This window comes from Dryobates pubescens, chromosome Z (assembly GCF_014839835.1).
Source record: "Dryobates pubescens isolate bDryPub1 chromosome Z, bDryPub1.pri, whole genome shotgun sequence".
In the NCBI taxonomy this organism is placed as follows: domain Eukaryota; kingdom Metazoa; phylum Chordata; class Aves; order Piciformes; family Picidae; genus Dryobates; species Dryobates pubescens.
The window spans coordinates 55,333,290-55,349,946 of record NC_071657.1 but is presented as its reverse complement, the minus strand read 5'-3'; the positions used below and the strand labels follow the sequence as shown (position 1 = coordinate 55,349,946).

The window sequence follows — 16,657 nt, the reverse complement described above, 5'->3', positions numbered from 1 at the left end:
GATTCTCCCCCTCCACTCCACTCTGGTGAGACCCCACCTGGAGTACTGCATCCAGTTCTGGAGCCCCTATTACAGAAGAATATGGACAGGCTAGAATGTGTCCAGAGAAGGGCCACAAGAATGATTATAGGGCTGGAGCACCTCTCCTATGAGGACAAACTCAGTGAGTTGGTGCTATTCAGTCTGAAGAAGAGAAGGCTCCAGGGAGACCTTCTTGTGGCCTCCCAGTATCTTAAGGGGGTGTACAAGAAAGCTGGGGAGGAACTTTCTAGGGTGTCAGGTAGTGATAGGACTAGGGGAAATGGAACAAAACTAGAAATGGGTAGATTCAGATTGGATGTTAGGAAGAAATTCTTCACCATGAGGGTGGTGACACACTGGAACAGATTGCCCTGGGAGGTAGTAGAAGCCTCATCCCTGGAGGTTTTTAAGGCCAGGCTGGATGTGGCTGTGAGCAACCTGATCTAGTGTGAGGTGTCCCTGTCCATGGCAGGGGGGTTGGAAGTAGATGATCTTTTTGGTCCCTTTCCAACCCTAACAATTCTATGATGTGTAACTGAATAGGATGTTTTTCACTCTCAGATACATATAACAAAAAGCTACTGCATTTAAACACAGAGCAACCTTGGTAACATCAAAAAGTAACTGGTATGCCTATAAAGCATTAGGGATATAATCCTTTTCAGTTGCAGCTTGTTTGCCTTTGACTTCCAGGAGGAATGGAATGACAATCTGGAAAAAGTTTTGACATTTTCACGCAATTGTGGTATGTAATTTTAGACATATGCAAGGAAAGTCTTTTCATGTAACATCATTGGACTTTCCAAGTAGTGCATACTAATAAAACACCTCTAGCTATCAGTACTGTACAAAGAAAAGGTAAAATGGCAATTTAATACTCCTACATATTATAAAAGAATGGCAAAATAAGTTAAAACATTACATAGCTTGAGGATATATATAAATTCCTCTGATTAAGTTTTTCATATGCTAACATTTTCCTTATCTTTCCTCAGTACTTGCCATAGTTTCAGTTCCCTGAAATTCTCCTTTAGGTATAAGCTTGAATGATCCACAAATTCAATTTATTTTTTAAAATTTTATTTCACTGTTTTCCTAATTATTCATACTAAAATACTACAGTATGAATATTCAAACTTGGTTGCATCAGAGATCTTACCAGAACTCTGGATTTAATTTCATTATCCTGTGAAATGGCAAACTAAGAACATTGTGTCTTCAAGACTGTGATAGTTTCAGGCTGTGCCTTCAAGAAAGATAGCTGCAAATTCTTTAGCTGAAATAGTTGGGTATAAAAAGGAAAAAAAGGTTGTTCTAAACAAATTTCATTGGTCAGATGTGAGATGTACCATAGCAGCATCTCTCACATTCTTTCCTCATTCTGGTCTCTTCTGTCTTTCTGGGGGCATGCTGGCTGCTTCACTGAAGGAGTCTTACTAGCAAAACTAGAGATAAGCATGAACGAACTAAAAACCCCTCTAACATTTCTCTTTTCTTCTAATTAACTAGGGGGAAAAGGGAGGAAGAGGTTGGGGGGGAGGCGAGGTGGAAGGCTCCTGTCCAAGGAGGATTTCTGTGCTGTTTGCTTTTTGTAAAAACCTGTATAATATTGTGAATCCTGTATATTTTTGTACATATTCATTGCATTCCATTATTGCCTGTACAATACAGCTTCATTTGCTTCTCCGACTGGCTTCAGCCGGGCTTTTGTTTGATGTGTGTAGGTAAAACCACCACACTCCACAAAATAATTTGCTTCTAGATGTGGGGCAAGATTTGCTTGATTTATTTCTGCTCAGATCAGGGGAACAACATGAAGGTGTTTTGGATTCTTTGGCATTTGATCTTTTCTGCTTTAAGTGTTGTTGTGTACAAATATGCTGTCAGAATTTTGTGTGATAAATTAGGGAGATACCTGATGTATAAATTGTACCTTTGGTTTAAATATAAAATTCAGCTTCTCTGTGATCAATTTTTTGGGTTCTTTTGGCTTAAGAATAGGGAATGTGACTGCCACAACATTGCCTATTGAAATCCATGAGTTCAAAATCCCAGTAGGTGAAAGGGTCATTCTGAGTAATGGCTGGGATCCAAAAGTAATTTATTCGGTGTGTGTAATCCTGCTGTCGGTAATAATTAATGTGTTCTTGTCAGTAGCTCTGCTACGCGAAAGGAGGGTATCTAAGACCTGTTTCATTTTTAAATGCAGACCTAGACATAGGAGGAGCAGTTCTAACTCGAATCCAGAGATTTTTAGTGATGAGGAGATAGGGGAAACAGTTAGAGCTAAACAGGTTATCAGTAAGGTGTCTTTGAACAGGGCTATCAGTGATTCTGGCAATTAGCCAGGGGCAGCACCTAAGATGGCAGCTGCAATGTCCTCAGCAGCCATTAGAGAGGTAAAAACATTTCCTTCTTTATCGGCAGGACCGGAAGTGTCCTTTACAGCAGCTGTTTTGTCTCAAAACCTTGTCAGCTTCTGTTAAGCCTGCTGTAAATTCAAACACAGCTCTAATTAAGCAAGAAGTGGCTTTAGATAGGAGCAGCAGGAGTAAGGCGGATGCAACAGCTGATGGGGGAGATCAGCAAGATTCCTCTGCTGGTGAGGGAACTTCTGTTTAAAAAGATCCTGCTGTGGATGAAGAGAAGGCATTAGTAGCTTTCTAATGACACATGTGAACGAACTAAAAACCCCTCTAACATTTCTCTTTTCTTCTAATTAACTAGGGGGAAAAAGGAGGAAGAGGTTGGGGGGGAGGCGAGGTGGAAGGCTCCTGTCCAAGGAGGATTTCTGTGCTGTTTGCTTTTTGTAAAAACCTGTATAATATTGTGAATCCTGTATATTTTTGTACATATTCATTGCATTCCATTATTGCCTGTAAAATACAGCTTCATTTGCTTCTCTGACTGGCTTCAGCTGAGCTTTTGTTTGATGTGTGTACGTTAAATCATCATAAAGACTTGCTACAAATTTGCACTCTGGTGAGCTAGGTACTTGCACAAATGTCTAATTATTTTCAATTTAGATTAGTAGAGCAGTAGCTAATATAACCAAAACACAAATTATTATGTAACAATAAAAGCTTAATAATAAACTTAGAGCAGAGAACAAATTCTATTTCATCAATGTTTACTGGAACTTACCATTCAAAGAACACAAATATTTTAGTGTGCAATAGCCATTAAGTGTTTCAGGTTTGACCTTTGCTTTATCACAAAGCTGTTACATACTAAAGTACAGATTATAACAAATATTGAATTTATACCTATGTTTTTTTCACAGTGAAAAATTCACAAACACAGTGGAAAATATTAATACAAACTTCGTTGGAGATCAAACACTGTATTTGCTTTTTATTGAAAGCAAGCCCATACATTTCCATGTTTTTTAAACATAAGCTCCAGAAAACTGTAGAAAACTAAGATGTAAATGCTTCTAAGACATAAAATTTGTAGCTTAGTTTGCACCTAATTTTGCATTTCAAATACACAAAATGAAGTACAGTTGGTCATCTTTGTATTAGTTATCAAATCATCATTTTAAAAGACCTAACACAAACACGCCAACCCCAAGTGCTTCCAAACTGAGCATCTGCCATTTTGAAATAAAGCTGAAGAAAATCTCTAATTATAAATATTAATTTTCATCTGAATGTATTTAACTTATGACTACTGACCTGCCATAAGCCTGTCTGAGCTTACAAAGAAATGTATCGTTCACCTGTTTCATTTTGTCTTAAAATCTAGTACTACATCTGTGTTTATATTACACAAATTTATTAACTTCTGTCATATATTACTAAATCTATAAATTAATCTGAATATATATGGAATGAAGTATATCTGTTTTTCCCAAAGGGAAAAACTTTGTCAATCACAATATAATGACAAAGAAAACCTGAATCATTTTCCAATCAAATTCTATATGTAGCAATACAGATATTTTCTTCCAGATGGCTTCTAACCTACTATGAATCATTTAAGTGAACTTCATTAATTGTATGAATTTCTAACTGAGGTTATTTAAATCACAACTTGTATATTTCAACATCAAATAGTTCAAATCAAAAGATAAGCACAACCTAAGGACTTATGTTTCTTGGTGGAGTTACTTAGTAGCAAAGGCTTGAAGTCTTTACTGGCTAGATTATATCCTGAAAGGCAAAGTGCAGTTAACATACGAGTTTAAGAGGAAAATTATACCCAAACATTATAACACTATCGTAAGCAACTTACAAACCCCATGTTTTTCTATCAAGATGAAATACAATGTTACAACTGAGCTTTTCATGTTTGAATCTTGGCTGTTTAATTAATAGTACTGACTACATTGTATGTGTGAGTTGGGGTAAGTTATGGAATACATAGAGTCAGATCTGTTAAATTGACTGCGCCTCCATTTATGTTGCAATGTTTATAACATTCAACTATTAATTTATTAGTAAGTCAATCTCATGCATAAACAAATTTGGAAAGAAAAGAAAACAGAAGAAAAATTACAAATTACTGCAACTGAGGAAAGAATTTAGGCCCCTTCCAAAAAATCCTAGAAAATCTCATAGAAGGATAAGAATCCCAATCTCCAAACTGCTATTTTCCCACAAATTAATATACTGATTGCCAAGTGAAAGCTAATTAAAAATACACATTAGAATTACATTTTAAAGTCTATTAGACCAAATTATTTGACTAAATGCCAAATCATTAGTTCCTCCATATTGTCCTCACTTGAGCTTAAAGAGAATAAGCATTGTGTTAAATATGGACAAAACAACCAGTAAGTTTGATTGAGATGGTTGACTTCTTCTGAAATGATCAAGGCTGGGAAAAACTGATTGCCACAAAAATACAGACAGGGATTTTTTTTTCCCTCACAAAGAAATGTCCCTATTAGAATAATTCTGAAAAAGCCTTCACAGTCAAGAAAGAAAAACCATGATAAATTTTCACAGTTGGTTGTGAATCTAATTATTCAGGAACACACTGTGAACAGAACATAGTACCAGGAAGGAGCAGAACATACTTTACTGGGGCATAGCAGATTAACTTGCACTTCTTCTTGCATTTACACAAAGATTCTGACTTCATAATAGGATTAAACAATAATTTAACATTTTGTCAAAAAAAGCACTGTAGTCCCTTTGAAAAGTATGTTTAAATAACAATTTTCATGTTGTCTGTCTAATACCATTGATTATTACTTAGATAATAATATAGTCCTTATCTTCAAAGCAATTATTTTATGAAAATCCAAGGTGGAATCTGAAAGTTCTTTTGTGTAACATTTTCTATAATATTTCTAATACTATTTTCCTCTTTCAATTTTGGCATTTTCTAAAGAAGAAAACAAACCACTTTGCTTAAAACTTCCACAAATTTTCTAGTTTTGACTCTGACATAACCAGACTCATACACAAGAAATCCCAAGTCCAATTCCAAATAAAAAATTTATTTCTGAGGGAAAACCTCCACCATGATATTCTTACATGAAGAGCACAAGTCATATTTAAATTCCATTGGTAGAATGAGAATTTGAACTTATGTAATTAGTAAAGCTGAGAAGGAAAAAAGAGGTAAGATGAATACAAACTTATCAGTATGGCAAAAATTCAAAATACAAACCCACAAATACCAAAAGAAAAAAATAAATCAAAAAAGACTAGCAACTTACAAAGTAATACTGTTATTTATATAATAAGTTTAAAATTAACTCTGGGCCTTTTTCCTTCAATTTAAAGTTACACCTAATGGATTTATCACTATATTCAAAGATCATATTTTTACCCAGATACCTTGCAGCTCTGTTTACAGAAAATTCTTGACTGTAAGATTTGCAGAGTAAGAAGAAATCAAAAGGCAGCTGTGTGAGACATTTTTCTTTACATTAAATCAAATGAATGCTTTCATTTTTTCCCCCCAGGACATAAGAATCTTATGTAAGGATTCTTATGTAAGTAATTTCATAATAAACTCTCTGTTCATAATAAATTAAGAAATACCTAAAAATAACCTAAAGGTATTATTTAGGAATGCTGGGTTTTAATTCTCTTCCTGTTCACATGCCTCCAAATTAATATAGGGTACCCAGACTTTGCTTTGTAGACAACTTTATGTAAAATGTCAAAAGATGGCTAATTTAGAATTATTTGAATGTTATGTTGACATTCACACTATAATCCGCAAAACATTCAAATGTGTTAACTTGTCTTAAAACAGGTGTAGAGCATAGGAAACAGGTAACACTCTGCAATATACCAGAAAGACATTTCATCTGACAAAATAAAGCCATGAGAGATGTAGTAGAATATTACAAGCAACTAAGATGAGAAGGCTAAGAGCAAAAAGTAGTAATAAAATAAATAAAACATTTAGAGGCAGGCTAAGCATGCAGAACAAGCAAGAGAGACTGTATGTGAAGAAGAGACAACTTACATGGCTGTTGAGAAGAGAGCTTCTGTGAGTGGACAGACCATCAGACTTTTGCAGTGTCTCAATCGCCATTTCAATCTGATAATAGATGTCATTAAAAAAAGGACTCAAGACAAGATAGTAAAAAAGCCTGATCAGAGACTTTTTGACAGATTGCTTACAGATCAATAGCAATGCCTGCCTTATTCCTGTCTTGGGTGTATGTTCTACTGAAAGGCCTCGCTCATGAGTCCATGTGAACACAAACCTCCCCAATGAGGTCAGAAAGGCATTTCACTTGCATATATAGTGTGGGATTGCAGCCTCAAAGTCCACAGTACCTTCCAACCTGCTTACAAAATCAAATAACCATATTTATTGGTGAGCTGCACTGAAAGAAGAGTAACCCCGGTTGAACAAAAATGTAATTGATAAAATAATAAAATAAATAAATCCTTTAAAAGAATTTTAAGAAAGGCCTCCATTTGTTTTATCTCCAACTATATTAGAAAGAGATATGTACAGCTTGCAAAAAGAATTGAATTAGAAACAAAATTTCAGCTCTATGGAATCACACAATCAAATCCCAAACCCAAATAATTCAATAGGTTTCCACCATTAGCTCTGTTGGGACAGGCCATCACCCTGACTGCTGCCAGAACCCTTTGAATACCCCCAGAGTACATGGAAAGTCAGGAGTTATATAGACTGCAGGATCCAGCCTTTGGAAGTATAGATAATTTTGTCTTTTAAAAGGAAAACAAAACACAGCACTTCTAAAATACAAAGTAGTATTTCTTGTTTTCGTATTTTTATTAATTTGATAATGACAGAGAAAAGAAATGAACTTAACTGTACTTTCACTAGGCAGATAAAAGAGCAAAACCAACAAAAAAAAAAAGACAAAGACAACAGGATGTGCAATAAGAAAAAGGCATACAATTAATTAGCTACATTAAATGGTCAAAATTAAAGCAACGGAAACCACCACTTACATTTTAAAAAAACACTTATCATTTTTAATGAGCCCTCCTTATCCTACTTCGATATCACAGTCATAGCTGTAATTTTAGTAGCAAAATTTATCAATAGTGGATGAATTCAGTGCCTGTCTAGCAGAACAGAAAAATGTATTTATGTGTAAAATTAGCTTGTCCCTTTTTCATAGGGCAGTTGACAACTATTTTGTTGTAATATCTGTAAGAAATCACTTCCTGTTTTGGGAGGGAGGAGGAAAGGAGGGAAGAAAGGAAAGAAGAGGGAGAGAGGAGAGAGAGAGGGAAGAGTGTGAGAGGGAACGGAGGAACTTGTAAAAGTGTTGAAATTGAAGAACTATAAATATGCAGAAAGAATACAAAAAGATGCAAAGTAAGCATTGTATTCAACATATGCCGACTTTACAAGAATGCTAGTTAAGTCTTAAAATCTTAGAAAAAAGGTTTTCTCCCCCAGGCCTGGCCCCCATATTGATTCATTAATAAATGCAATATCCAAGTTTAATATACGTAACAGATACTGGTCAAAATATCAGCTGCAAAGAGACACCTCCAGTAGTGTATATATATATGCGTGTGTGTAAGACATTAGTCATGACATAGTATATTCATTAGAATATACTATATATATAATAAAGTATTCATATATAAAAAATATACTATTCATTAGAAAATAATATGTTCCCTAGGGATTACAGAAGAATATATGGAGTCAACATAGGGGGAAAAAAGCAAGCCTAATGATCACAGACAGGCTAGAAAAATTAAAAATCAAACACACACCATGCCCACCCTCCACCCCTTCCTCAAACTAACAAACCAATACCAACCCAACCCACCAAAAAGAACCCACAACCCAAACAAAGATTAAAAAAAGAACAAAAACACAAGCTTGAAGGTTAGGCCAGGTTACTATCTCCTTGCCGCATTTTCAAATGAAACTTTGCTGCCCATGTTGATTTTCCTTGCTGGAAGTTCTCAAACATATGGTCAAATTGATCCATTTACCATTTCTCCCCTGGACCATAGTTATTTTTATGCCTCATCTCTATTACAAATCTTCAAACAGACTCTAAACTTTTTCCCTTTGTATCCATAACTGGAAATATGGAAACAACTACAGTTACTCAGACTAGAAAATCAGAATTGAGAAACTAAAAGGAAAGTCTTGTTCAGATTATTATTAAAACTAAATTTTGGAAACATTGATGGCAAGGCAGCTTTAGGGAGAAGTAGAGTGGCCTTGCTAGAACAAATGTGTACTTAATCAGAAACAATAAAAACCCCAGGGCTTTAGAAAGGTGCTGCCTCCATGCCATTAATGTTATAACAATATGAATAACAAGTCATCTTGTGTCCAATGTAAGCATTTTCAAATAAAAAGAATTAACAGAAATTATTCTCAAGGATTCAAAAATACTAATTTTTGTATCTTTTGATAAAAACTGTAGTGCTTATTACAGTATTTTTAAATCAGTAATTGTACTGCTACGTTGGAATAAACTGTTTCCAACAACACTCTGGTACATTTCCCCATCATTTCCCTCCAGTCCTAGCTCACCGGTGAGGTCCCAGATGACTGGAAACTGGCCCCATCCACAAGAAGAGTCGGATGGAGGAACCTGGAAACTCCAGGCCAGTCAGCCTGACCTCAGTGCCAGGGAAAGTGATGGAGCAGATTACCTTGGCGGCAATAACTGCGCACCTGAAGCATGGCCAAGGGCTCAGGTCCAGCCAACATGGATTTAGGAAGGGCAGGTCCTGCCTCTCCAACCTGATCTCCTTCTACGATCAGGTGACCCGTCTGGTGGATGTGGGGAGGCCTGTGGATGTAGTCTGCCTGGACTTCAGCAGGGCCTTTGACACCGTCCCCCACAGCAAACTGCTGGCTAAGCTGTCAGCCCATGGATTGGATAGCAGCACTGTGTGCTGGGTTAGGAACTGGCTGGAGGGCGGAGCCCAGAGAGTGGTGGTGAATGGTGCCACATCCAGCTGGCAGCCAGTCACTAGTGGCATCCCCCAGGGATCAGTACTGGGCCCCATGCTCTTTAACATCTTCATTGATGATCTGGATGAGGGGGTTGAGTCAGTCATCAGCAAATTTGCAGATGACACCAAGTTAGGAGCAGATGTTGGTCAGTTAGAGGGTAGAAAGGCTCTGCAGAGGGACCTTGACTGACTGGACAGATGGGCTGAGTCCAATGGGATGGCATTTAACAAGTCCAAGTGCCGGGTGCTGCACTTTGGCCATGGCAACCCCATGCAGAGCTACAGGCTGGGGTCAGAGTGGCTGGAGAGCTCCCAAACAGAGAGGGATCTGGGGGTGCTGATTGACAGCTGCCTAAACATGAGCCAGCAGTGTGCCCAGGTGGCTAAGAAGGCCAATGGCATCCTGGCCTGCATTAGGAATAGTGTGGCCAGCAGGAGCAGGGAGGTCATTGTGCCCCTGTACTCTGCATTGGTTAGGCCACACCTTGAGTCCTGTGTCCAGTTCTGGGCCCCTCAGTTTAAGAAGGACATCGAGACACTTGAACGTGTCCAGAGAAGGGCAACAAGGCTGGGGAGAGGCCTTGAGCACAAGCCCTGTGAGGAGAGGCTGAGGGAGCTGGGATTGTTTAGCCTGGAGAAGAGGAGGCTCAGGCGTGACCTCATTGCCCTCTACAACTACCTGAAAGGTGGTTGTAGCCAGGAAGGGGTTGGTCTCCTCTCCCAGGCAACCAGCACCAGAACAAGGGGACACAGTCTCAAGATGCACCAGGGGAAGTTTAGGCTCGAGGTGAGGAGAAAGTTCTTCACTGAGAGAGTCATTCGTCATTGGAATGTGCTGCCCAGGGAGGTGGTGGAGTCACCGTCCCTGGAGGTGTTCAAGGGGAGATTGGACATAGCACTTGGTGCCATGATCTAGTTGTGAGGTCTGTTGGGACAGGTTGGACTCGATGATCCTCGAGGTCTCTTCCAACCTTAGTGATATTGTGATACTGTGATTTCTGATACACAAACACCAGAATACATACTCAACTGCCAAATCTATGAACAATCTTCAAGGGGTGACTGGGCTTTCATGCACAAAACTCATCAAAAGCCAATGACTAAAAGCTGAAGCCAGACTCTACTAAAGAGAAACAAGGAGCATAGGGTGGTAACACCAAAATGCAGGTAGGTATGGCTGACCTTAACAGGATCATTCTTCCTTTTCCCCTCATTTCTTGTCTCATGAAAATGGCACAATCTCAACTCATGACACTACAATGGAGCAGCAAGGCACTCAAAGGGGAAGAGAAATACAAGTTATTTTGGCCACACTGATACACTTAAATCTCTGGAAGCCACAGTGCTTCACAGCTCTAAAGGAGAAACCAAAGCTGAAGAAGTCTTGGAGGCAGAGGTTAATAAAAGCATAAGAATCATGAATCCTCTAAGCTTCCCTCCCCTCCAGGCAATTCATACCATAGAAACATTTTTAGCTCAGTCACAGTGATGAACCATTTTTATGACACTTTTACAAGAAGGGAAAAAAAGATTATCTGATTATCTGCCTTCTTGTATCCGCAAATGGATGCTTTTTTTCCACAAAAGAGGTCACTGTGCTCAGTTGAAGAAGTAAGAATGATGTAAGGTCAGACCAAAGGATCTAACAATCTTTTGCGGCAAAAAAACAGGTGTGCATCTTCAATTTAATCAAAAATAGTTTTCTTTATGCTAAAGTGGATCCAGCTAAATTAAAAAAACCCAGCAATTTGGTAGATGGAGGTGGAAAAGTTACATGTTTCATGCATATTTGGATTTGCAGTGAAATAGGATAAATTTCTGCAATAACATGAGTAGAGACCTTCTATGGTTGGTGATGACTCATGAACGACAACTGTAATTTGAGATAAATCATAAAGCTTGTTAGAAAACAAGACTAAAAGGATACTAAAAAAAATATGAAAATTTAAATGTTGTGATATTATTAGATATGTTGGATTAGATCGTCCTGTTTGATGACAAGAACAGTCCTTAGATATGGGAAAAAATTCGGAAGGTGATTTAGATTTCGTTATTAACATGGTAATCCAATGTTCTAGTTAGTCTCTTAAATACAGCTGCCCTTCTCTAATGACAGCTGCCAATAAACCATATAGGCCACTGTTTCATACACCAAATAGGCAACTCTTTCTCACAGGTTTCAACATGCAAATTAATTTCAAACAGACACACAGCTAGAGTAAGTAACTTGTTCAATGCAAACACAATTTATTTCTGACCATTTCATGTATATTGATATGAAAATGGCCATTTTGGAAAGCTATTTATCTACCTAATATCTTAGAACGTCTCATAATCCGAATATCTTCCTGTTCTAGTGAAAAAAAAAAACTTTTTAGTAGGTAGAGAAATAGTTTAATAAGCCAGCAAAAGATATAAAGGGAAGAAGCAAAGAAATCAATGAAGATGAAATGAGTAAAGAAAATGCTAAGAAACATTTTCCAGGTATATTAAAATAAACTGCTTTATGTTGGAATAGTTTTGATAGAACACAGTTCTTAGTAGTTTGGCTATAAAAACATTGCTATTGCCTGCAATACCTCAAGCAGGACTGCTCTCTTTGACAGAAATTAAAATGAATTAAATGTTACAAACAAAATATTAGCTCTTTATTAAACCCAAAGCAGAACTCCGAATTTTATTAAGCCATGAAGAAAAAAGGTAAAGATAGATTTAAATTAAAATGTCTCTGACTCTCTGTTATTGAATTCTGCATAAACCAAATATTATATCTGGTGAAAAGTAAATAAGATTTGAAAGTTTCATTTATCTAAGATACAGTTAATATAACACACTTATTTTATACACTTGACTTCTAACCTGAAACCATTTTATTAGTTTCTTTTAACCTTAGATAGATGTATCAGAGTCACATGGTATCAATAATGCAATTAATTTATGTGCTACATAAGGTAACAAATTGGTCAGTGCGGGTGAGTAACAACAAAACAAAGTTATCAGTTGAAAGGAGGAAGCAGAACTATTGTCTTTATGGCAAAAGTAAAGAGAGCTTATGATGACCACATGTTGTTATGTATGCCTATTCATGTCTATATTTTTGTCTACACAGGAATATTCACAAAACTAACTAAAAATCTGAAAATATTTTTCAAATATTATACCAGCAAACCAGCCTGGATACATATTATTTTGATGACTCCAAATTATGATGGTAAAGGTCAAATGATGGTGAAGATCAAATGAAGCTCACAAGTGAAACAAGCTCTATCTTCTAATGTACAATCCAAATAAAATATTACATTGCTCTCTTTAGCATAATGTAATGATGACCTCTAGTAAAATTAAAACAGACTTGATGCTTTTTTACTTTCAGTTTTGGCAAAAAAAATCAAAGCAGAACTGAGTTCTGATAGAAGTCAAGTACTTCTATGACATACTACTTCAAAATAAGCCTACTACAGTTTGTGTTTACTGGATGCATTTAGGCCTAACTTGATTTCACACTGTTCAGCATGTGACTGAATTCTGGTATCAGTGAATAGAACAAAATGTACAGCATGATATGCAAAACACAGAAATGCATTTGTTCTTATTCAGTGAAGGAGAAAACAAGCACAACCTCTGAAACAGGCAATATTTGTATTCAGATGTAGAACAATTAAAAAAAAAACAACTAAGATAACTTACAAATATAATTGCCATTTAAGTATTTAAACAAATGCCACTTTTCAAATTTCATCCCACCTACAAGACTTATTGCATACTTATGTCTATAGAAAACTATTTCCTTTGTCTGTGCCTGGCAATCATAAGGTTAGGTGGAAAATTCCATCCCAAGTAAAAGGAGAGACTATTTTAAATGAAAAAAGAAAACAGTCAAGTTAAAGTCTTGATTTTAATTAAATTAATCTTAAAGAGGAAAGATGCTTTCCAGAAAATCTGTTTTTCAATTAAATGTATATAAAATACATGCAGATGTTAGTACACACTCATTTTTATTTTCTAACAGAAACAAAAAAAATCTGTTGCTAGATGAAAGCTCCCACTATCTTACTGATATTTATACTATTCATGACTATGACTTTTTTTTTTATTCTCAGAAAATAATACTATGCCATTTGGGATTAAAGAATTTTTTACATGGTACAAAAAAATCTTATATTTATCTATACTAAATACATTAAGAACCTAAATATTTTATCAGGTCATCTAAATCATCCAATGCTATCATAAACATTCATAATCATTCCAAACAGAATAATATCAGATTTTTACTCATTACATTAGTCCTAAAAATAAAGTCCCTTAATTTCATTGCCCTTTTGAGTACTGACAATTTCTATTATTAATGACATTCTGTCTCCTTCACTGTATTTTTCAAATCTTCCTACTTAATATTTCAAAAATCTCTTCCCCATTACTTCCAAATCTCTATACTCAGACCAGAATACACAGAAAAATTAGGTAAAGTATTCACTAGGGCTTCACAGCGAAGCTACACTAGGTATAACTCCATTTTCCTAATTGATATAAGGGCTGACAGAGTAAGATTATAGTGTTCTCTGTTTAAGTGTTCAGAACAGTTTTAACAGAATACATCTTCCCATAGCATTGTAACACAATTCCACAGTGAGATTTTAATCTAGAAAATACTTTGGACATCATAAATAAGTAACAATGAATTGTTTAAAGGTAGTACTCTCAATAATCTGAACAATTGGAAAGACTGAAATGTAATACAGAGCCTACACTGGTATTGAGCAAACAAAAAAAAGGCAGGGTTGCACATATGGATACCTATTCTGTAATCATTTAACATACATCTAACACAGTTATACTCAACTACACTGTGTTTTTTTTATATTTTCAGGAAAAAAATACAACAAAATATGAAAAATATTTGGCTTCGACAAACTATTATATGAGCATTCCCAAAGCACTCACTGATACTATTGGAACACAAAAAATTAACTGGTGAAAAGTAAATACTTGCAAGATGTCAAGGGAGAGGTCTCCCTTCATGTTTGAGTTTTCACAGAATTCCTATTCCTGCATCTTACATATATGTAGATAGTCATTACTTCTTTTACAAAAAGAAGTACTTAAATGTCATAATTATTCTGATAACATAATACTGCTACAGATTCTGCCACAAAACTCTGTCAGCTTGCAAAAATATATGTGTGTTTAAAAAAACTTGTCCCAAAGTTTTTGCATCAGTCTGAAATACTTACTGTTGCTGGTGAGGCCCGTGTTGTGTGAGTCACTGAATGACCAGAATTTTCCATTGAATTGCCAATCAGATAGGTCCCTCCTGAGCTGCTAATGAGTTGTCCTCCTGTGACACCCATCTGAATCCCTCCGGTGCCAACCATGCTATGAGATGAGACCACTGTTGTCACCTGTGCCGAACTTCCTTGAGTATCAAAATAATTTCCCCCAGTGTTCTGGCTGTACATCTGAGTTTCTGTGTAAGGATAAGGTGTTGATCGGCTTCAAGAAAAGAAAACAAAAGGAAAAGAAATAATTTGTATTGTTTATTTAGCTGAGGGAAATGGCTATAACCAAAATAAGTAAGATTGACAAACAATCCCTGCCTCCTCAGAGAATAACATTTAATAAAGTCAAAGCACTACATAACTAATTCAGTGTCAATATTTAACCAAGTATCCACCAAAATGTACAGAAAAATTTGTCAGGTCTTACCTGAAGAGGAGAAGAGAAGGGAAATATAACAAAAATTGCAGAGACAGGGAGAAAGTGCTCATCCAATTATCAACATATCTCAAAGCAATTTATAAAGCTCCATTTTAACTTTTCTAAAACTGACAACGGAATTTTGAATTTTAGTCAGATGTTGCACATTTTGCATGCTGTGCATGCTGCAAAATTACAAACAGTTCATTCAAACGTCAGCCAAGAGAGTCAAATATTCAAGAATCTCATGTTATCTATTGTTTTTAAATTAATGAAAGCTCTTTTCTGAAGTTTGAAATTCTGAGTTCACTCTTATTTTGGGAAATGTAGTTATTTTGACTGGGTAAATTCAAAACTGTACAAGAATTCATGTTATGATGAAAAAACTGCACTTAAGAAATAAAACCAAAACAGAACTATGACTTGTAAAAAGGTTACAAAGATCACTGAAGCAAAAGTATGCTACAGTAATGTTTTAAAAATTGCTTTTGGCTATGTAATGTTTATGTCAAAACTGTTAAGTAAATAGCATTCATTATTTCCAAGGCCAAATTCCACTGCTTAGAAAATACTATAGGAAATATTATTGCAGTTTTGTGACTGCAAGGCTTTGTATCTTGCCAAGTATGGTAATAGAAACGTCAAAATTTCAGCTTACAAACCCAGTAATTTTCTTATTTAAGCATAAACATATGTAATACTGCTGTAATCAACAGGCAACACCTTTTTCAAATTCAAAGCTCTCCGTTAACTTGGAGATGCACTTGCATATGCAGAAATGCACTTAGTCCAAGCAAGTATATTTTTTAAGTAGTATGATTCAGAGAAAACAGAGAGCTGCCTAATCTCTGAATGTCTCAACTTTAGTATAATCGAACAAAACACAAAATCATGGAACACCATGCAACTAAACAAGTTCAACATACACACACACACAAGTAAATAAATAAATCAGAAACCTGTCCAAAAACACAACGAAGAAGCATCCATGTTTTATGCAGTAAGCCAGTAATTAACACATCTATCCAGGAATTTGAACTCAGGTTTGCTTTTTTTTTCATCTTTATGCATAACAAGCATTAGCTTCCTATCAATATGCAGAAAAGGTCATAGCAATTTACTGTTTGCTGGTTTGCTGTTTTTTTTTTAATGAAAACAAGATTCATTAATTAGTAAACAATAGACTCAAGAGACAATGATTCCTTCTTTAGCTTTAGAAAATCATTAGTTTTAAATTGCTGAAAAACATACGGCAGCTTATCATTAGCCAAAGTCATAACTTTTGTTATATTAACCATGGTTACAACAGTTTTTCCCTTCCTCTTCAGCGACTTTAAGAAATTCCAGAACTTTAGTTTTAAATCCTGAATGTTTCATATGCCTTACACTATTTTATATGCTGTCATCCCACCTTAAGCTACTTAAACTTTTTCTGGCTTATTAAGTTTTTTCAGATGCCTCAAGATCACGTGCATGGAACTTGAAATTAATTTAAGAGAAATGTCTTGCAGTCTACTGAAAACAAAGGAAAGCAGTTTTAGGAACCA

The 16,657-nt window shown here is 35.9% G+C and overlaps 1 protein-coding gene across 2 annotated transcripts in view; it reads right to left on the bottom strand.

Moving 5' to 3' along the window:
- Positions 1-16,657, bottom strand: part of RFX3 (regulatory factor X3) — a 127,634-nt gene that overhangs the window by 24,786 nt on the left and 86,191 nt on the right. The window contains exons 4-5 of one of the 2 annotated variants that reach the window (XM_054179028.1): positions 14,648-14,906; positions 6,454-6,528 (exon numbers count right to left, since the gene is read on the bottom strand). In XM_054179028.1, the coding sequence (XP_054035003.1) occupies positions 6,454-6,528; positions 14,648-14,906 (334 nt within the window). The remainder of the gene's footprint in view (positions 1-6,453; positions 6,529-14,647; positions 14,907-16,657) is intronic. The other variant, XM_054179029.1, reaches the window with a different exon arrangement.